The sequence below is a fragment of the Thunnus albacares genome, chromosome 9 (assembly GCF_914725855.1).
Source record: "Thunnus albacares chromosome 9, fThuAlb1.1, whole genome shotgun sequence".
NCBI classification, from domain to species: Eukaryota; Metazoa; Chordata; class Actinopteri; order Scombriformes; family Scombridae; genus Thunnus; species Thunnus albacares.
Genome location: NC_058114.1, coordinates 9,349,839 through 9,372,077, shown reverse-complemented (window position 1 = coordinate 9,372,077; position 22,239 = coordinate 9,349,839). Strand labels below are relative to the sequence as shown.

At 40.7% G+C, this 22,239-nt stretch overlaps 1 protein-coding gene across 1 annotated transcript; it reads left to right on the top strand.

The window, feature by feature from the left end:
* Positions 1–7,324: 7,324 nt before the first annotated feature.
* Positions 7,325–20,590, top strand: LOC122988812 (transmembrane protein 125). The gene is made up of 3 exons (XM_044361436.1): positions 7,325–7,733; positions 13,479–14,534; positions 18,109–20,590. Exon 3 carries the CDS (start codon positions 18,468–18,470, stop codon positions 19,164–19,166), a length of 699 nt encoding a protein of 232 aa, XP_044217371.1. The 5' UTR covers positions 7,325–7,733; positions 13,479–14,534; positions 18,109–18,467; the 3' UTR covers positions 19,167–20,590.
* Positions 20,591–22,239: the final 1,649 nt, after the last annotated feature.

The following is a 22,239-nucleotide window of genomic DNA, read 5'->3' as shown; positions in this document are numbered from 1 at the left end:
TGTCCCAGGTCACCCTCTCCTCTCCTCTCCTCTCCTCTCCTCTCCTCTCCTCTCCTCTCCTCTTCTCTCCCCTCCCCTCCTCTGCTTTCATTCCTCCTCTACTATCTTATCTCCTAAACAGTTAGAAGAAGATGAACCAAATTACCCTCTGACACAAGACATTACCCCAATTGTCTTGAAGCATAATATGCACATCTACAACTGTGATTCACATATTCTTAAAATAAAGGACTACTTTATTGTGTTGTAGGATGAGAATACATCATCTCCCTGTATTTCACAAAATATCATCATCACTATTAACAAATTGTCGTACATCTGTTCATGAGAACACTCCCCTTTTCTCCCAGTTGGACCTAGGAGGTATAATAAACACAGATGGAGTTTTCTTGCCAGAGGGATCACCTGGAGAAAAACATGGTGACTCTGAAGAGGAACATGATGAAAAACAAGTCATTGAGACTAACGGAACTGTGTAGGTGACAGTGAAAAGCCCTTTTTGATATAGCTATACATAAGTCACATATTTCAATGCATTTTAATCTGAACATTTTACTGCTGTACATGAACTTTTATGGGATGTGAATGATAACTTCTCATGTTGTTCCAAAGTGATCAAAACCAGTCGTTGTGTGAGATGCTTTTTGAAGGAAACATGACTTTTTTCGCTATTTCATTTAAATCTGAATAAAATTTACCGCTGTGAGAATACATCAGTAACATTTTGCTTCCCAGTGATGTTTTAGCTCCCCTCTTTGGGTCCATTTTAAGGTAGCCACTTTAAATTTGGTCATTGCTGATATTTGTCCAGTAGGGGGTCATGTAATGCAACTGGAATTAACAGATTTTTTAAAAAAAAATCCCAAAAAGCAAACCAATAAGTAAATTAGTGATGTAACCAAACGAAAGGTTGTCTTTGTTTTTTTTCACCAACCCCCCCCCACTACAGCCCTCTTTATCTCTCTGAGAGAGTGTGCTGGCGGGATTGACAGAGGAAAAATAGAAGTGCATCATCCAGCTCCAGGGACACAGCATGAATTCTCTGAATGTTCACAGTTTTTAAACAGATCTTCTGTATACAATTGTACATTTAACTTTTGTTTAACATGACTTAAAACATTAGCTGTATTTGAAAAGGGATTTCACCTGACACTTCTTAACATGCTCCATCAACCCAGGCCTTGCTCCAAGGCCTACATCAGAGCAGGGATCTGCTCTTCATGACTTCCTCAAAAACAGACATTCAGTAACCAAATGCAGCACAAGAGGCAATGAACTGTCATCTGAGATACAGACTGAGAGACCAATCTGTCTATTATGACAAATGAGTTACCAGTGGATACACGGTGCAGGATGAATGTTTTGCAAAACTCACTTTCCAGCTTACAGCGTACAACATGAACTTAAAGGATCAGGCTGGCGATTTTATAGATTTTTCTGTAAAGTGATTTGTAAAGTTCAAGAATCAAACTCCAACACAGCAAAGTAGTATTTAAATTCTTTATTGAGCTTATTGAACTTAAGTGGTACATGTTTCTCTCTTGGCTACTGCAGCCATCTCTGGGCTCTGGGCTCTCTAGGTTTTTCCTAATCAAATTATAACATAAGAAACACCACATGCATTATAAGTCACGAGCATCACAACCCTCTTTTCCTTACATTTTTTAAACAATAGCTGTTAGCCAGTCCAAATCTTTCTTTTGCATTATACCTTTCAGTCCATTCACATTATGCAAAGTCAGTGAGGTATGGCAGGGGTCTTCTGTTTATCCTGACTGGGTATCCATGAACAGGTGACTGTGACCTGGGGGGTGAGAGGCTAAGGGTTCTGGGGTTTGTTCAGGATGGATTTTAGCCCAGTCCATGGCATGTTGTCCACCATCCAAGACTTTCAACCCATATGATTGAGAATGGTGATTTTCAACCACTGGTAGAGTCTTAAAGTGGAAGGAGTTTCTGGTGATGACATGGTCATTGATGGAACCTTTGACAGCAATGATCATTTATGGCCAGGGATTGAAGCCAGGGCATAGCTTCCCTTCCTTCTTTTGACAACACAGGGCCATGTCGCTCACTTTCAGAGCCAACCGAGCAACATGGCGCATCCTGTCAGTATTGTGTTTCATCCTGTTCTTTGCCACTGCATCTGGTTGTTGTAGCAGGTAGATTCAGGCAGGAGATTCAGGCAGTTTGATTCTGAGGGGCCTACCAAATAGCACATTAGCAGGAGCCATTCCAGTCGAGCAGTGAGGCGTGGCACGGTAGTTGCAGAGGAACACATACAAAGTCTGTTTCCATGGACGACCTTCAACATGGGCAGCACGTATAGTCTTTTCAAGGGTACACATAAGACATTCAGCCTCTGTATTGGTCTAAGGCCACAGTGGAGTTATCTTCCTATGTCTGGAACCCAAGTATGTTGCGAAGTCTGCATATTCTGAGCTTTTGAAGAATGGGCCATTGGCTGTTTTGACCTCAAGTTGAATTCCCAATGAAGAGAATATTTTGCCATAGAATCTCTAACTCTGGATACCTGGACTACCAATAGGTAATCATCAGAGGGGAATGGACCACAGAAATTCACACCAACTTTTTCCCATGGTGATGATGGCAGCTCAGACATGCATAGAGGTTTGTTGTGTGTGATTGGGCACAACAATCTGAAATGGTATGCTGCCAATTATCATAGTTTCTACTTGTTTTGTCAATGCCAGGGAACCAGACTTTATCTCTGATCAACTTCTTAGTTTTGACCACCCCCTGGTGGCCTACATGTGCAAGTGATATTGCCCTAATTTGTAAAGAATGGGGGAAAACAATCCCTGTGCACCATAGCATAGTGTCATCAGTAGCAGTCACTGTCAGTTCATCCTTGATTTTCTTGAATTACATTGGAGCAGCAACATCAAGTCCATCAGCAAAATCCTGCTGCTCAGACAGTGACCCCCACAAGTCTTCTTTGATGAGTGGAATGACTTTGCATAAAGTGGGGTCAGCTTTGGTTGCATACTGAATTTCAGCCAGTGTCATTGCCTTAGAGACAGCATTTGCAGTAACAAAATTCACATATTCTTCTGCTTGAAGTGTCCTGAGAGATATGTGATATTTGTGCAGGGTGGCGTGACGTATAGCCCACCGGGTTGTCCTTACCAGACTCGTAATGGACTGTTTAGTTGTAAGGCTGCAGACATAGACTCTGCAGGTGGCCCAGCTTTGGGGTTGTTGAAATCCATTCCCAAGGTTTGTGATCACTGACAAGGGTAAATGGTGGTCCGTAGAGGTATATGTGAAAATGTTCACAGTCCCATACAATGGTAAATGCTTCACATTCTGTTTGTGAATATTTTTGTTCAGTGGGGGACAGCGCTCTACTTGCATAACTTATCACACTAGCCAGTTCATTTGGGCCATTTCTTTGTGTCAATACAGCCCCAAGACCTACTGGACTTGATCAACTACTAGTTCAGTTAGTTTGTGTGGGTAAAAGTAGGTCATCACAGCATCACTTGTTAGGCTTTGTTTCATCTCATTAAGAGACCTGTGATGCTCTTCTGCCCAAGTCCAGCAAGTAGTCTTTTTTGTAAGTTCCCTCAAAGGTTGAGTTATTGTGGCAAAACCCTTGATGAAATGGGCACTATAATTTGCCATGCCAAGAAAACTGTGGACCTCACTGGCATTTGTTGGGGAAGCAGCGTCATGAAGCGCCTGAACCTTCCTGGGGTCAGGAGAGAATCCTCCATCTGACAATGTGTAACCCGAAGAAGTCCAGAGTGGTTTGTGCTTATGAGCACTTTGCCTTGTTGAGAGTCAGGTTCATCTCCCTCAGTCGCTGAAATGTTGCCCTAAGAGCTTGATCATGGGCAGCCGTCATTCTGCCAAAAACCAAAATCTCATCACTTAGGTTGATAGCCCCTCAGATGCCAGCCGGGGCTTGTTGAATGGCATTTTGAAACACCTCTGCAGCCAAGGAAACTCCAAAACTCAGTCTTTTGTAACGTTGCAGTTCTACACATGGGTGTAGATTTGTGTATGGATGGTAGGGACATGACTTTATAGTTAAAATTATCGTATTTTGAGAAAAAATATCATACGCAAGTCATAACCAAGAAAACAAATAGGCATAAATGTGTAGATAATTTCAGAAAACACGTTGCTGTGTTCACGGACACCTCATAAAGTCCCACTTTGAAAATGCATGGTAACAAATACGACTCAAAAAACTTTACTAATGTAAATATCTTATTAAATGAGGCATATAAGAGAAAAAACATGCATGTTAGATGCAATATTTAGATGTTATTCTAGACATCTAGTCTACTGTCCAATTTGTTGTGTCTTTCCTCTACACTGTAGATGTGAGTTCCACAGCACTGGAAGGCAGCAATTGATGCAACTTGTGGGATGTAACACGTACAGGTTGCCCTGCACTAATACTAAGTGTCATAAAATGATCAAATTATCATACATTGTGGGACTTCTGGCATAACTGATCGTACAGAGGGAAAAATGATCATACAACACAATAATTATCGTACAACTGGCAACACTGGTCTCAAGGTTTTTCCAAGCATACTACGACAAAATAAAACACTATCAAATTACAATATAAGAAACATCACATGCATTATAAGCCATAAACATTACATGATTGTCAACAAATCTCATGTGCAGAGCCACAAACTCTTGTTGGCTCTGATGTTGGGAATGTGACCCTTCATGTTAGTGCATTGCTCTTTCCACTTTCATTTTTGAATTTAAACATATTTGAATATACTCTGCAGGTTTATTTGCTAGGGACAAAAATATATATCTTTTACATTAGCCCAGTTATGGTGCATCACTTGGCTACAGAGGAGGTAAATGGATGTGAGGTACTCTTGGCACAGTCAAATAAAAATCAATCAATAACAGCCATTGTGTCAAAGATGCCATGATCAATGTGTTATGCCACAGGGAGGCTATTTATTAGAATGAACAATTAACTGTGAAGGCATTTTTTTCTCTAAAAATTGAGAAGGTATGTATACTAAGTGTCGGCTACGCAAACTGAAATTCATCTGTGAAGAAAAACTTCTCTCTCACATATATAATAATGCATCCAACCAACACAACTACACCAATCAGATTTTCTGGCTTTGGTCTATAAATAAGACTTCTCTGTCTGCACATGCCATTCTGTGGTAGCACCTCAACGAGCAAGTGACTAAATGTGAATGAAGCATTTGATCTAATTTTGGATCGTGGCCCTGATAAGAATGAAAATATCGAACCTGAAGAAGTGGCGGGGGAGGCAGCGTACTGAAATAGAGGACAATAATGAATATGATCCAGACTCTAAGGAATCAACAGATGAATCGCTTACTGCAACTAAAAACCCACTTTTTATTCTGTTGGTTTGATTGAGTGTGTACCGTTATTTAATGTGTTTTAACCAGGTCTTGCCTGACTTGAATATCTGCCATCTTACCCCTTTTACCCTTAGAGGACCACAATAGAAATAAGCTTTTAGCTTTATTATTTTTTTTATCCTCAATTTGATTATCTGTCAGAACTGAGTGACTGCAGTCTTGTACGTATTTTTATTGTTGTCAAATAAATCTGTCTAACTACCAACACCATGCAAGCATACTGTACATGTTTATTATCCCTATTTCCTCTGTGTACTGTGGTTACCTCCTTCAGTCTATTGAAATTATCAATGAGCATGCCCACCGCTAACCCAATATCAGTGGTGGAACTTATCTAAGTACATTTACTCAAATATTGTACTTCAGTACAATTTTGGGGTACTTTACTTGAGTATTTCCATTTTATGCTACTTCATACAGTACTTCTTCAGTACATTTCTTCTACTCCACTATATTTATTTGACAGCTTTAGTTACTTTAGTTAAGATTTGACACATAGATAGTATAACAAGCTTTTAAAATACAACACATTGTTAACGATGAAACCAGTGATTTCCAACCTTTTTGGCTTTTTGATTTGTGTAGTCGGGGTCTCATTTCGGATGTCTATGAGTTGTTAACAGCTCCACCATATAGTGATTTTTCCCTCTAAACTTTTCACATGGTTTCATTTCAATAAATGTTCAAATGATCCAAAATTTCACCAAAAATCAAAGAAAAATTCAAAAAGCTGAAAACAGATTTTTGTATCAGAACTTTGTTTTTTCTTCTTTCCTCTCCCATTAATCCTCTCACGACCCCTCAGATTTATCTGGTGACCCTTTGGAGGGGCCCAGCCCCTAGGTTGGGAACCACTGGACTAAATTAGCTAACTACTATAAAGAAGCTCAAACTAGCTCCACCTCCAGCAGCTACAATACTAACATGCGGCTGACACACTGATGCTTCAGTATTAATAATCTAATGATGTCATATATTATAGTTGATCAGTCAGAGGGATGAAAGTAAATTTTGCTGCTAATATTTGTGTACTTTTAATTAAGGAAGATTTTTCATGCAGGATTTTAAGTGTAATGGAGTATTTTTATATTGCTGTATCGGTAGGCCTACTTTTAGTTAAATAGAGGATCTGAGTAGGCTTACTTCCACCACTGCTCAGTGTGACTCAAAACCCCTGCAAAATGGATGGATGGAACAACTTGTTAGTTCACATTTGCATCTAAAAAGTCAGTCTTTCAGTCACTATTAGGCAAAATCACTAATGAATTTTGCTTATGAAACCATGCGGTAAAATGACACAAATTAGACATATGAGAATAGAATAAAGTTGGTTTAAGACCAAATGTGTCTAAAATGTGTCTCTTATTACTTCTTTTATCAAGCTGGTTAGTTAATGGAAACACACAAAGTTGAATATATGATGAACACACAGACAAGATATTAATTCTTCTTGAAGACAAGAATATCACAAACAAAACCGACAAAACAATCTCTTAAAGTGCCCAGAAAAAATGGAAATTTGAACATCTACATCTCCATGACAACTGGGCAAACTCCATCTGCTGAGGAAGATCACGTGAGATAAAAATCCCCAGTACAGCTACTACATGGACCTCGTGTTCATATTGTCTTGTCAACTACTGTTTTCAAGGTCAAGAATGAACTTTCAATCTCAAAATCTCAAATAAAGTTTATGTGCCTTTGAAGTGATAAATAAATGAAAAAACATTAAGGTTACTTGATGCAGTGACCTTATTGGTAATCAATTATGACAATTATTAAATGATGACCGTTACTGATGAGCTTAGGACAAAGACAAATTGCTTTTTTTCTCCTTAGGGACTGGATGGGTTAAACCACTTCTGCTCTGTAAAAGCGATAAGCCCACAGCTCATCGGTTGATATCGCAATCACAGAGTGGCTTTTATTTATTAGTGCTGTCACACCCCGTGTCATGTGCTGCGGTTCCCTACGGGGGACCCACGGCGGTGCAGAGGTCGATCCACCGACTCTCTGTCCCCTCCCACCGGCGTCCCCTGCCGCCGTGCGCGGCCACACCTGCATTAAACGGGGAAAGTCCGTCCGGTGAGGAAGCAGAGGGACTGTGGGGCTTCAGAAAGCTGAGGCAGGAAGCGGGGCACCTTCAGCAGCCTGCATCGCATTGCTTTGGACCCCTGTGATCCAAGAAGGGGTGAAGGCATAATGGCTTGCACCGACTGGTGGCACTGACACTTTGAAACCGTCGACACGGGCTGGGAATTTGGATTAAAGACGAAACGGACCTGCCGGATAGAAGAGACCGAGTCTGAGCAGCTGAGCGCACAGGTAAGAAAGGCTGCTGATAAACAAGATAGAGAAAGAAAGCAGCTGCCCCGTTACAACTTTTTTTTAAAAAACAGCTTTTTCATTTCTTTTCTTATTTTAATTTTAAACTTATTTGTGAGGAATTTTTAGGTGGTAATTTCTCCATATCTCCGTTATTCCCCAATGAAGAAACACCAATTAGCCAAATATAATAGTGAGAATGATAGTTACTGGTGCGTCTCGGTAGCATACTGGTTAAGACGCATCCCACATAACCGCAGACGTTGCGGTTATGTGGGATGCGTGGGATGTGGGTCCACTGTCACTACAATGACGACTTAAAATCCCCCTAAAAATATATTAAAAAGAAAAAAAAATCTGAATTACAATGTTATTAGCATTCATGTATGAAATCATGCAGCATATGTTTGGTAATCAATAGTCTAGTGAGTTCATATTTAACTTAAACCTGCAATAGTAGCCTAAATGTAGCTGGATCTTTTTAGTTATTTAAGCTACCGTGACAAAATAATTATTAATAACTACTTAAAAATCTAAACCTACCTACTGCTCAGTATGTGTTAGTGTCTTTCAAAATCTCCATCACCTTTTTTCTTTTTTTTTTTCTAAGGTCAACATGAGAACATGAAGATGATTTTGATGTAGTAGGCTACTTGTAATTGTTTTTTTGTTGTTTTTTTTACTAAGAATTTTATTCATAATTTTAGTGAATAAAAAATAATGCAATAAAATAACAATAAGTTATTGGTTATGTATTGCTCAATTCCATGTAGTATTCCTTTATTCGTATGGTATTATTAGTTTTCTTGTTATTTTAATCAACTTCTAACCCTATCATATCCTTCTAATGATCTTCAGAGTCATCACAAGTGTTGAAATGAAAAGCAGCTTCTGTTTGTTAGTACTTTCTAGAAGGACAAACTAAAATAATAACTGATAGAATTTTCAAACACAAAAGTTGTATTCTGTTCACAGAGCACACAGTGTTCAGTGTTTCTACCTGTAACTGGATATGAATTCCTTATAAAATGATATGTTAGCAGACAAGATGGTGCTTTCAGAGACATCTGTCCTTGATGAATTCAATTATGACTTCCAAGAAAAAATTATTAATAAATAATTTGAGCGTGGGTTATGGTGCCACTCTTTCCCCTGTAGCAGCAATATAATTTGTGTGTATAATTTTGTTTGTAGGTTCGGGACTTCCCTGGAAGAATGATTTACATATTCAGTTTCCATTCAAAACAAGGAAGTAAAATATGTTGTCACACATTAACGTTTGCACCAGTGGGATGGCCCAACATTACCAAGTGCAAAGTACAGTCCTCTAGGTACTGTCTACCTAGAGGTCAGTTTTGCTGCATTGTGGAAAATCCATAAACCACAAAGAGAGGAAGTGTTGTTGATGCTGTATTCAAGCTATTGCGATTGGAACAGATCAATACACTATCCAGGCATAACCCCCTGTGTCACTTTGTTCATATAGTTCTGTTATAAATAATCTAACACCGACGATGAATCATGGAGGGCCATCTGAATGAGTTTACATGCTGTCTTTCTCACTATACCAAAAAAATACTTTAAAGATCTTTTAGCATGAAGTCTACTACTTAAAAACAAGTCAGGCTGAAAACAACATGTGATAGAGACCTCATTAGAAAAGAGCCTCAAGTCAACACAGAGTGCTGGATGAAAGAACAGGAGGAGAAAAACAAAGAGAGTTGGTGATTGAGTCTGTAGATGACCGTTCAAAGTGGTTGAGTGTTGGTGGAGTTATATGAGCTCTGTATAGGTGAGGTGTGTAGGTGAGGTGAGTGTATGGGTATGTGTGTGTGTGTGTGTGTGTGTGTGTGTGTGTGTGTGTGTGTGTGTGTGTGTTGTGTGACATGGATGCCAGACACAGAGTGGAGTAGAGAGTAGGGCAGAATCTTAAATATCCCCGAGAGGCATTTTGTTTCACAGTCAGCAGATACACAGAGTCAGGCATGTAGTGTGTCGTCAATAGCAGCTGTACGTCCACCTCTGTCTCTGGATGTATTATGCATTCACCTATAAGACAATCAATCCAATTCAAACAGTTCAGTTCAGAGTTGGTGTGAGATTACATTATCTATTTTTGTGTTGAGGAAATTCTCTTGAAGCCATCTGAAATTGATAATCATAAATTAAAGGTTATGACTGGCGGTTTTCTCTATTTTTCTTATTGTCAACAAATCTCATGTGCAGAGCCAAACCAACAATGAACTCATAATACTTAGAAGTATTGCATATCCAAAGCCTGATACATCTTATTCCTCTGTGCTGTAGACCTCAATTGTTGCCCAAAAACTATTAAAAACATGTCAATGAGTCACACAGTGGTGGTGACAGCAGTTTGTTCAGAAACGGCTCCAAAGTCTAATAACAGCAGTCACGTTTTTAGTCTCCAGAGAGCAGTTCCGTGTACTTAAGTTCTCTGAGAAATTTACAATGTAATACAAAGTCAAAAGGTTATGATGTAAAGCACAACAAGCTCACGAAACACTGTAAATGGAACCACGTTCTGCACATGTACAATGGTGTCTGCCATAAACAGGACTACTCTTTAGAAACTGAAAACGTGAACGCTATTATTAGTCTTTGGAAGCTGTTTCTTAACAAACTACCATCACCCTAACTCTGTGGTGAAGGAATATGTCACCTTGTGCAACAGTGTGGCTTAATGAAGTGTTTTTTAATAGCTTTTGGACAACAACAAAGATGTACGGCACAGAGTAATAAGATATATCAGGCTTTGGATACACACACAATACTTGTAAGTAGGATCAATTCATTGAGATTGGTTGACAGTAAGAAAAAACATAGAAAATCACCATCCATGTCCTTTAACCTGCTTTATGCAAGATTTTTCATTACAAGACCAAGAGTCTACAGCCATGCTATGGGCTCTGTGAGACGGTACAGCAGTGCTTTAAAAGTTAAAAGCTAACATCAGCATGCTCACAGTGACGATGCTAACATGCTGATTTTTAGCAGATATAATGTTGTTGAAGGTGTAACGTCAGCATCTTAGTTTAACATCTAACATTAACATTAAACACGTTAACACAAAGTACATTACAATCCATACATACATCTTGACATTAATATCTGGATAAAATTTCATGGCAATCCATCCAGTAGTTGTCAAGACCTTTTACTAGAATAAAAAAGTATCAACATCATGGTGGCGCTAGAGGAAAAGTGAAGGGTTAGCAAAAGTCAGTAGGATTCATCCTATGGGGAACATAAATGTCCACACAAACTTTCATGGAAATCCATCTGTGGCTAGAAATGCAGCAGTTTCTCAGCCTTACAGATAAGGTGGTGCTGCAGTCTGTCACTTCAGGTAGTCAGCAAACAAGATAGACAGCCAGACATCGAGCCAGCCTCTCATTCATTACAATCATTATTGCCAGACAGCCAATATCAAATTAGAATATGCTGAATATCATCTCTGAACCCACAAGTGGAGGGAAGGAGGGTTAAAGAAACAAAGACTGAAGAAAAAAAAAGGTAGCCTCTTTCCCATCGTCAGCAGGAGTGAAGCAGAAGGGGACCAGCATGTTAATTGCTGATTTGATTACCGTTTTAATATTGCAGCTGTGCACGACAGAGAAAAGCAAGTGGCTGCCCAGAGGTTTTTTTTTGTAATCAACAATCACTCCTCCAATGCAGGGATCAAGGGGGTTATCACAGAGCTTAGTCATTATGCATGTCACTCAGTTAATTTCCTCAACCTACCCCCCCCCCCAAAAAAAATCATGTAATGTAGATTGTTTGACAGAAGTGGAAATGTCCAAGCTATTTTGAATCGGACCCAGCATTTGAGAGCCATATTTTACTCCTGCTGTAGAAAAGTGGCTGAATGGGGCCCACAGCCTGTAGACTGGGCTGGGCTACATTTTTGTCAGCAGCAGCAGTGTGTACCACCGAGAGGAGGAAGCTCTATTTAAAAAGAGGGAAATGCCATATGCCACATTAGATAACAGATTGAAAATGTTTTCTTTGCATTTTCCTGAATCAGGTTCTGATTATCTGTGCCTTTGTTGTTTAATGTGTGTTTAACAATATTGAGAAATTTTACTAAGGCTGATTAATAGGTGGATGCTAGGAAGTGATACAGCATGTTACGAGGGGGTAATGATGCCAGAAGCTCACTGAGAAAACAATGTAAACACCACAACATGAAAACAGATGCAGCCCACTGTGTATATGTGTGTGTGTGTGTGTGTGTGTGTGTGTGTGTGTGTGTGTGTGTGTGTGTGTGTGTGTGTGTGTGTGTGTGCATGTGTTATGCCACAAGGGCTTTGAGTCAGGCAGTATTACCTGGAGCCAGAGGGGGATCTGTGGCAAAGACAAGTAACCCCCCCCCCCCCAGCCCCTCACCCACCCAACACACACATCTCTCTCCCCGACACCAAAACGCCAGAGCAGACAGCAGACAGGAGAGATAAGAAGTTAGGGAGATAAAGAGCATTGGTGATGAGACAGAGGAGGAGGGGAGCGGGGAAAGAAAGGAAAGGTGTGGAAGACCGGGGAGATAAGGATAGGAGGGAAAACAGATGGAGACGAGAGTGTGTTTGCGTGTGGATAAGGTGTCAGGGGGGCAGGTCTTGGCTGGTTGTGCCGGTCGGGGTGATGCCGTGCCATAAGCTGAGAAATGAGCTCGCTCAGAAAGAGTGGAATTAAACCATCTGAGAGGAGCCAGAGAGTAAGAGGATGAGAATGAAATTGGTGGGATCTGTTTTAAGTCTCCAGTAATATCACTGTCTGTTAAGACTTAAAGCCTACAGCCAGGTTAGCAGCTCTGTGAGGCGATGACAGGATGTTAACAAGCTTGCAGTAACAATGCTAACATGTTGATGTTTAGCATGTATAATAATGTTTACCTTGTTAACCATCTTATTTTCAGTGTAAACATTTGCTAATTAGCACCAAACACAAAGTAAAAGTGAGGCTGATAAGAATATCATTAGTTTTGCAGGACAAACTAAACTTTTGACCTGATGATGCTAGATGAAAAGCCAGGGGGTCACCAAATCCATGAATGTGTGTAAAATATTTTATGGCAGTCTATCCAATGGTTGTCCAGACATTGCATTCGAAACCACTAATGTCGACATCATGGTGTTGCTAGAGGAAAGGTCACCAAAGTCATTAGGATATATTCATCAAGGAACCATGAACGTGTACAAAAGTTTGTGTCAATCCAACAGGTTGATGTTGAGATGTTTCACTGGATAAGTGGCGCTAAATGAAAACTCACAGGATTAAAGAAGTCATTATTGATGATTCATTGTCTGGGAGCCATGAATGTCTGTGCACAATTTCATGGCAGTCCAGCCGATGGTTGTTTCGATATCAATCTGGTGGACTGACCGACGTTGCCATCCCTGGAGCCACACATGGCTAGCACAGCTAAAAAGAAAGCACTGGATTGTGAGGAAAAATAACTGCATCTATATAATTTCAGTTGAAGGGCACATCTGTGAATCCTCTCCCTTCTTTATGTCTAAGTGGCTCATTTTGATTGAGCTTGTAAATCAGTATGATAATCACACATCTGTTACTAGAGATGCAATTGCTGTCAGAGAGATATAAGCTGTAATTCAGTGGCAGTACAGGGGAATAATAGGTAAGCCTTGCTAAGGTGAGCCATAGAGGTGGGTTTACAGTGCAGTATGTACAGCTGATAAAGAGTTCTTTCTTTCTCTCTTGTCTTAGGCTTTCCCCTGCGAGCCCTGGCAGAGCGAGGACAGTGACACTGTGACAGTGACTCGGCCATTGTCTCCTCACTGTTTCTGGACAGTGTGTGGCTCCCGGGCTGCCTCGGCTGTCCATTGTGACTGTAGAGAAGAAAGAAAGATCCAGCTTGTCTGCATAAAGACCTATTCAGCATCATTTCTCTTTGCCAGCCACATTTGCAACCATTACAACAGCACTGAAGTCTCAGCACTATCCCTAGCCCCAAGCCTTTTTCTCCACCGTCAGCCCCCTCTCCTCTAACCCCGTCATCCCTACCCCATTCCCTCAGCCCCTTCCCACTCCGCTGCCCCAGGTTCACCCTCAGCTTCTACCCCATACGGAGTCCCAGATGACAGCTCAGAAACATCCGTTACCCTCCCACTCCACACGAGCCTTCTTTCCTCTCCCTCCAGCCCCCATGGCGCTTGGCACCGATGCCCATCACATAGACAGATGGAGCCAACCCTGACCCCTCTCCTCGCCAGTGGGGACGCCAAGAGAATCAACGCCTGACTAGAGGAGAGGGGGTTGTGTGAGTTGTGTGTAGGGGGGAGACAGGAAGGCGAAGAGGAGAGTATTGCTTTGTCACCAAGGCAACACATCGCCCAGTCTCCCGTGGACTCCCCTTCAGCCCAACCCAAGGCCCTAGGATAAAAACGCACACAGCAGGAAATTCAACAGCAGGACCAGAAGGACCTCTGTTGTTTTTTTCCTCTAAATTGTGCCTGACATATTCTTGCTTTGATTATTTGGCGGAGATATCTTGTTCTGTGCTTGTGTGGAGAGAAGATGTGAACACTGATAAAATTCTAAATATAGGAGACATTATTTAAAAGACACAGGAAATCACAAGAAGTCTAAAAATGCCAAAGGAAAACCAGCGTGTGAAGTGTGAAGTTTTACTCAACACCACAGAAGTTTCATTCTGAGCTCCACGCTTCCTTTCCCCTCTGGCCTAAGAAGAGCTGCAATTGCCTGGCAAAAATATTGCCATTTTAAAATGCAAATCAACATGCGGGATGGATTTTTTTTACAGTAAGCAAGACACTTCTTTTATTGCTCTTTCCACCTGAATAAAGCAGAATAAGCCCTTCCCTGACAGCAAAAAAAGAAATACATGTGCGACTCCAGTAAGAGCTTCCATAGATTTACATGTATGCCAGAGTTTACACTGCATTACACCTCTGCACTTGTCAAAGATCTGCTTTGCATCAGGGAATGTGCCTTTGCACTCTTTTGCCTGAACATCCCTGCAAATTTTACATGAAGCACGATTTTGGCTACTCTAGGTTCATTGGATGTCGTTGCTGTCTTCTAACCTACTCTGCTGACTGGCATTCTGATTAGCATATAATGGCAGACAACCAATTTTAAAAGAACTACGCATCAACAATAAAATGAGACACTAATGGCCAGTGAAATGAATTCAGCGGGCCAACATAACAGAGGGGGGAATACCTGAGTCCCAAAGCTTCACAGGTAATTGGAGTGCAGTATAGTGTTTTTACTCCAAAGCACAGCTCCTCTGGTGACCTTGCAGGCTGATAACTTAGAAGAGGCAGACAAATATAGAGCGAGAGATACTCTATGTCCGAGGTTTATGATTATCTTTGGGATTTTTCATCATTACTCTAAGTGCATTAGCATAACAGAGAATGTTTGGACTGTTAGCGTCAGCCTGTCTTCAGTCATTTCTGTTTTCTCTGCCTGGCTGAGTGTCCAGGACACACTTACTATCTATTCCTGTCACTTAAAAGGAACTCGTTTAGAATCTTTGTCATCTATAGTTCTGTTCCAAATAAATTGTGGTAATGATCACTGGTGCAGATATTATATAGCTTCTGCCAGCATATTTTACTAACCTCACTTTGTGATGAGTAACCTACTCTTAAATTTAGAGTCTATTCAAAACTGCCTAATTGGTCCAAATGAAGGGATAAAATGGATTATCAATAATGCTATTTGTTGATTGTTATCCAGTTTCACAGTCTGATACAGCACACGTACACGTGTGGATAATTTTTTTATGAATATGCAAAAAACATTGTGGGAGTTGTGTGAAATCCACAACTAAGGTGTGAGGATTGATCGTTAGACATACAATGTACTGGAGGTTTTTAGAGCACAGGTGTAGCGGACTAAAATTTCTCATTCCTGACGCAGTGATTTTAATTTTAGATGATCAGACGACTGTGGAAAAACTGAGTCGTGATGTTGTGTAAATTGTTTGTACCTCGGTACCTGTCTGCTATTACTTAAAAGGAGGCCAGTGGAGAGCGAAGCAGTGAGTCAGTGCTGTTGTAAAGATATTTATGAGGCCAATATGACACGGCTGATATGATAGAGTCTAGAGGTCATAGAAGTGATAAAAGAGGAAAGGCAGACACAGTCCAGCAGTTCTGTGTGCGTACGTGTCAATGGACATCAGAGTGCGAGAAACACAACGTGGAGTAAGATATATTTGTGTCGTTTAAAGTTCGATTTCATCTTATGATCTTTGTTGCGTGCCATCGCTTTTCGCTCTATCACCCAGTTGCTTCCCCGCTACACTTTACTGTGTGTTATTTAATGAATCAGAGAGTAATCTTTCATAAACTTGTGCTATATAAAGGAAGGTGATATTTTCAAAAGCTTTATAAGACAAAGGGTCAGATGTTGGTGGTGTATCACATAAATTGTTTTTGTCACCTTAACACCTTTGGTGCCTCAACCTCACACACAAAAAACATACAGGCACACACCTTAATTGCTGTGCTATTTCCGTGGCGCTACCTGTCAGTGACACTGAGCTCAAACCAGCTGGGATTAATTAGTGACTCAACAAACACACACGTGCACATATGAGGGAGCACACATACACACACACAAACACACAACAAATACACCTTCATCTCTGTCTTTTTGAGTGAAATAAACACAAGCATGTCATAAACACACATGCCAACACACATGCACTTTTCATATCTGCACCTCTCACGACTAATTTACAACTGTTCACGCTCGTAAAACACACACACACACACACACACACACACACACACATAAGCACATAAGCACATACACAATCATACAGGATGTGAAAAGCTTCCAGAACAGCATGTTGCCAATAAACACCCCTCGTCCTCTGCTGTAATTACCTCACTCTTCATTTCACACCTTGTGTATGCACCTCATATCTCCCTGTGTCACGGTGTTGCTGCTCTGCCTCGGTGCAAGGCAATACATGTCCAAACTAAAATGAAATGTGATCTTGCGTTTTAGTTTATAGTCTTTTCTAAACAGGAGAAACAAATCTGAAAGATCTGTGTGTTTTTTTAAACTGGTTTCTAGAGGTGTCACAAGTTTAAATAGAACAAGATTTCAGGATTGAATGTGCGATCATGTTACGCCTGTTCAGACTGACATATTTTTTATTTTATTTTGCAGAGCAGTGTTTGTGTTAGTGAAATCCACGACCGGTAAGGACAAGCTGTAACTCCTGTCAGCCTGTGTTGGGGCGCGTGGGCTTGTGCCGCGCACTGCTGACTTTGATAGAAATAAAGCAGCTGACAGGTTTTAAAAGACAAGCTGTCGCCAGCCATAACCTTGAGGATGTTTGTTTGTGTGAGCGTGTGTGTGTGTGTGTGTTGTATATGTTTTGTGTTATAGGGATGTGATGAGGTTACAAACTACAGTAGAGAGATTGAATATGCTGAGGTAAGACAAAGATTGAAGGAAGAGAGGAGGGGGAATTGAACAGAAACGTAATAGAAAAGAATACATTTGGCAGGAGTAATGAGCCTTTACCTGGTACAGTATGTTGTAAAACACATAACATTACAGACAACAATACAGTATAGACAATGCACACATACACACCCACACAAGAGAGGAAAGATTTACTGGATTTGAGGTACTGGAGAGTTCAAATGGGAGGATTTATCCAGTGAGCCAGTGTGGGTGTGTGTTTGGGAAGATGAGAGACAGAAAATTTACATCTGCATTAGCTTTTTGATTGTGTGTGTTTGTGTGGATGGGCATTGTTTATTCTATCGGCAGCTGATGCTTGTTTTATCCAGCCGCCTCTGTAGTGGCAACTCATTAGCATAGTGATAATGAGAGATAGAAAAGGTTGCAAGTGTCAGCACACCAAGTTTTTTACACAGTTTGGGTGATCAGAAAAAGTACAAAACTCTGTCTCTCTGTGTGTGCTCGTATGTGTGTGAGTATCTTTTAATTTGATGGATTTTTATCAGCCACTCACAGCGAAGATACATAAACTTAGAGTAGTTCAACACCAAGCGCTGATTCTTCCAATTCAAAGTCTGTTGCATCTCTGGCCACACCATGCATCACTGTTAGGTGAGGTCAGGGTTGTGCTCTGCTGCACCTGTAACCAAACATAAGTGATGTCAGGGTGTGCTGGACAAACCCTCGTGGGTGCATTCCTACATCAATACAGCAAGGCAAGAACATCAACTACTGGTCATTAAGTTATTCTTCAACTCACCTTGCACAGATCAGATCTTTTAAAGTCTGTGTTCTTTGGAAAGCGGTTAGAACAAAAGGTTAAAAGTTCAAATTTTAGTGCTCATATAAAACCAGTCTTCACATTTGTCTTCTCTTCTAGGTGACTGCTGATGCTCTGCAAAATCAGGACTGGAAATTTTGTGGATGTTTTGAGAATTTGGACCTATCTCTGTATGCCAGACTTTGTGAACGCTTTGTATACACACCAGGGTGGATAAAACTACAAAACACTGAGCTCAGTCAAGTGATTTAGTTGCATTATATTCATTGCCACAAAATCAAGCCACCTTTAAGATTTTCAGGATAACATACGGAGCAACCCTCTCTCAAACCTCGGGACTTGTTTGCTGGACCTGACAGTGTTTGTGGATGGAATAAGGGCTGAAAAGATTCTTAAGTGGATTCTGCTTCCTCTGTGGTGGTGGCGGCCTTTTTCAGCAGGCTGGGAGTGGCAGCAGGATGCCTGAACTGGACAACTTTCCCCCCCTGAGGGGACACAGAGGCCCTGAACTGGGCCTCAATGGTCCTGCCGACCCAGTTCAGATTCAGCACAGCATCCTGGAGGAACAGGTGGAGCTGTGGTGGTTCAGAGATCCAGGGAAGTCTCTGCTCTGCTACTGCGTCGCTGTATTTCTAATTCTGGGCTGCGGGCTCGGAGGCGTTGGGCTTCTCTCCACCACCACCAGCGTCTCGAGTGAATGGCGGCTTGGTGCAGGCACAGCCCTCTGCCTGCTAGCCCTGGGGGTCCTGCTCAAACAACTGCTCAGCTCGGCTGTGCAGGACATGAATTGCGTTCGAAGCCGGCAACGGATTGACATGCTAAAAAGTGGCGGTTTATCAGACCTCCTTGTGGTTTTGATTACTGGGCTGTCACTGTTGATTTGTGGAGGGGTTCTACTACATCTGGCCCTGGCTAACCACATGCCGAAGCCTGGCCAAGCCCTTAATGACATGTACATCTCTGGAGTGGTTTTGCTGGCTGGAGGGGGGGCTGCAGTTTTGGGTGTTGGGATATACTCAGTCGTGGTGGTCCTCCTTGAGAGGACAAGGCACGGACGACGGTTTGTGGACCAGGTTTTGAATATCTTCACTGTGTCTGGACACATGGACCGCCATGCTCGCAGAGAGACTACCTCCAGTTTGGCTAACCTCATATGAGATGTAACCACACTAAGGTTGTGTATTTTGGCCCCTAGCTCTTAATGTTAGAACTTTAGGTCTCACCTAAAGCAGGAATCATGCCCAAACTCAAGAAGAAATCTGGCAAAAACAAAAAAATGTCATCCCTTACATGTTCTAGCTTTTTCACCAGCTGATTAGAGTGTGTATGAAACAAAACGAGTGGAATTGTAATATCTGCTTGACAAATTCATTAGCAATAAGCAGTAAAATCTCAGTCAAGCAGCAAGGATGAAAAGACTGTAGAGTAACATACTGATTAAGAATTGATTACTACAAGGCAATGCTCACACTGCAGCTGAAAGTGCCCCAATTCAGATTTGTTTCTTCACATGCGAGCAGATACAAAGTCAGATGCTGTGGCAAAGAATTCCTATGTAACTTTTATTTGAAAGCTCAACGCAGTATTTTTTATGTACTGTTAATCCATTCACATAGGACAAAATGCCAAAATCTTGGTGCTTGTGGCAGTTTGGCTGAGGTAGTGTAGGTCACCAACACCAACAATGGAAAAGAAGTAAGAAGAATTGTAAGAAAAACTCAGTTGGTATTGAGGGAGAATCAGTGAGATGGAGAGCACACACAAATACATCTGAAACAAAAAGGACAAGTGTTAGTTCAAGAACTCCTTTTGATGTTGTTATTAGACTGGTTCAGGAGACTGTGGTGTGAGCATAGCCTATAATGAAATTTCATTTACAGTATATAAAGCTCTTTTTCCCAAATGATGTTTAAACAACAAGTTATGAGAATCTTAAACCTACACACCTGAGGAGACAAAGACCTGTCTTCTCGAAGGTAACATACAGTGTTAGACAGGCCATTTACAAATTGTAGGATCACACTTTCAAATTATCCCATCTGTTATAAAACATGTTTCCTGTCAAAGTGTCCTTGGGCCACACATCTGACCACTACCTGTTTAATGATTGTAAGATGTTATGAATAAGAGCACCAGCTGACTTGCTAAAATGTAAATGGCAGTTACAGAATGAGCAATAGATGGGAGAACATAAATATGAAAAAAAAAAATCTTTTAAAATCTTCTTAATGATTCATGCGCCACCTTCACTCTGGCCATATTCACATGAGGATATGAAAATATTCAGCTGATGAATTTGACTGTGGTTCAAACTGAGGACGGTCGACCAGTGAGAGGCTCAATAAGGCTAAACTCTCGCTCATTGGAATGACTTTACCCTGTGATTTGAGTTTCTTTCTCAGTTTAACTATAACTTAACATAATTCATGCAGTACTGTGTTTGTGACAGACTTTGTCAAAACTTCACTGTAACATTTGGCTGCCTGTACACATAAGACAACATGATTGTTGGAATTATATCACAGCACTTTGAATGTATGGATTATTTGTGTTTTTGTGCATGAACACAGTATTGTCTTCACTGTGAATCTTGCAGCACATTGTTTTCCTTAAACCTGCTTTAATCTATATTTTTTGATATTAACAGTGAATCAAAGGACCGTGTAATGTGAAACGTTTGCTAATAGTGCAAAAATCACTGACACCAAGGTCTGCGGAGCTTTTAAGCTTCTTAGCTCATTGTTTTTACAGTAAGGCTGAGTCTCATTGTTCTCATTCATCCCTGTAGGCAGACATTTCAAGCCAAAAATGTTCTGATGAATCCACTGTACACCAGCTTCCTAACTGGCACACAGACAAAGTTACAAAGCGGCTGATGAACCCAAGCATCTTGTTAGCTAAAGACCCAAACATTTCATTGATGGGTACCTAAACAGAGCTAATGAGAGAGTATTTGGGCTTGTATTTGTCAGATGGACAGGAACAAAACTTTAAATTTGTAGACAGTTTGATGTCAATCTAGTTTGCTCCCCACAGCTGTGAACAGGACAGTTCACGGACACGTCAATCCACTCATGTCATTTCAAAAAGAGCAGTGGCACCGGTGCTTCCTAACGAGACACAAAGAGACAGAGCTGCACAGGGAACATGCAAGCAACTGACAGTTGTAAAAAGGGAACAAGCGTATCTCCCAATGTTATTCCTCTTCAAAGGTGACATTTTCAAAGGCAAAGACTACTACTATTAATCCTGATCTTGTCCAATGGTAAGTAGCACAAGCTAGCTAGTGAGCTACCCAGCTATAGCTACAGGTTTTTAGACATTCAATGCAAGACTCCTCTTATTTTTTTTTGTTTGTTTAGTGTGATGTACAGAAACTGTGGCCACAAGCCTACACAACAACTTTGCTGAAAAAGCAGATTGCAGTTGTCATAGTTATCAAGTCCCTAACTGTCCTTGGTGCACTCTGGGACGAATTTGGAGGATTAAAATGAACAAAATGACATAACTGTTTTAATAAACCTCTGCCAGTGTTGTGTTTGCTAACAAATGATCTCTGTGCAAAATCAGTTAACCATAACTGGTTGGTACTGTTGCTGTGTGAGCCTGTTTTTCTGCCCCTAGTGGCTAAAAAAAAATTATGCAGCTTTAAGCGTGCTAGCAAAAGTGCAAAATGGAGGACAGTTATGATCTAGCTATGACCAATTTTGAACAGCTACAGATTGTGCATTAAGAAAATTACATCCTTTTATGTGATGATTTGGGGAAATCTAAAATGAGGGCCAAATTTCATGAAAGAGTAATAGGGGTAGGATGAGAGAACTAGCATCATAGCTCACTCACATTAAGTTCTTTTTGTATGTTTTTAAAGTGTAACTTCAATTTATATAAATCCCTGAAGCAATTTTTATTGATTTTTTTTAAGGATAGAAGAATCTGAGTTATTTAAAATGACTCTTAGTTTACAAAAATGTGTGCCGGCTGGAGTTGGAGATGACAACTGTAGTCCTGGCCCTTTTGATTTATGAGATGCATTTTTTGGCTCAGATAAGAGTTCATTATCATTCACCACAAAGCAGAGAAGGAGAAATAACTGTTGTAAACAAAAAAATTAGTGAAATTAAAACCATTACATCAACATGGCCTGTCATAGAATTTCAGTGCACTTGCAACAGTTTGAACTGGGCTGTCAAATGCTTAATAATTTTTCACTGAATCACATGGATCCAC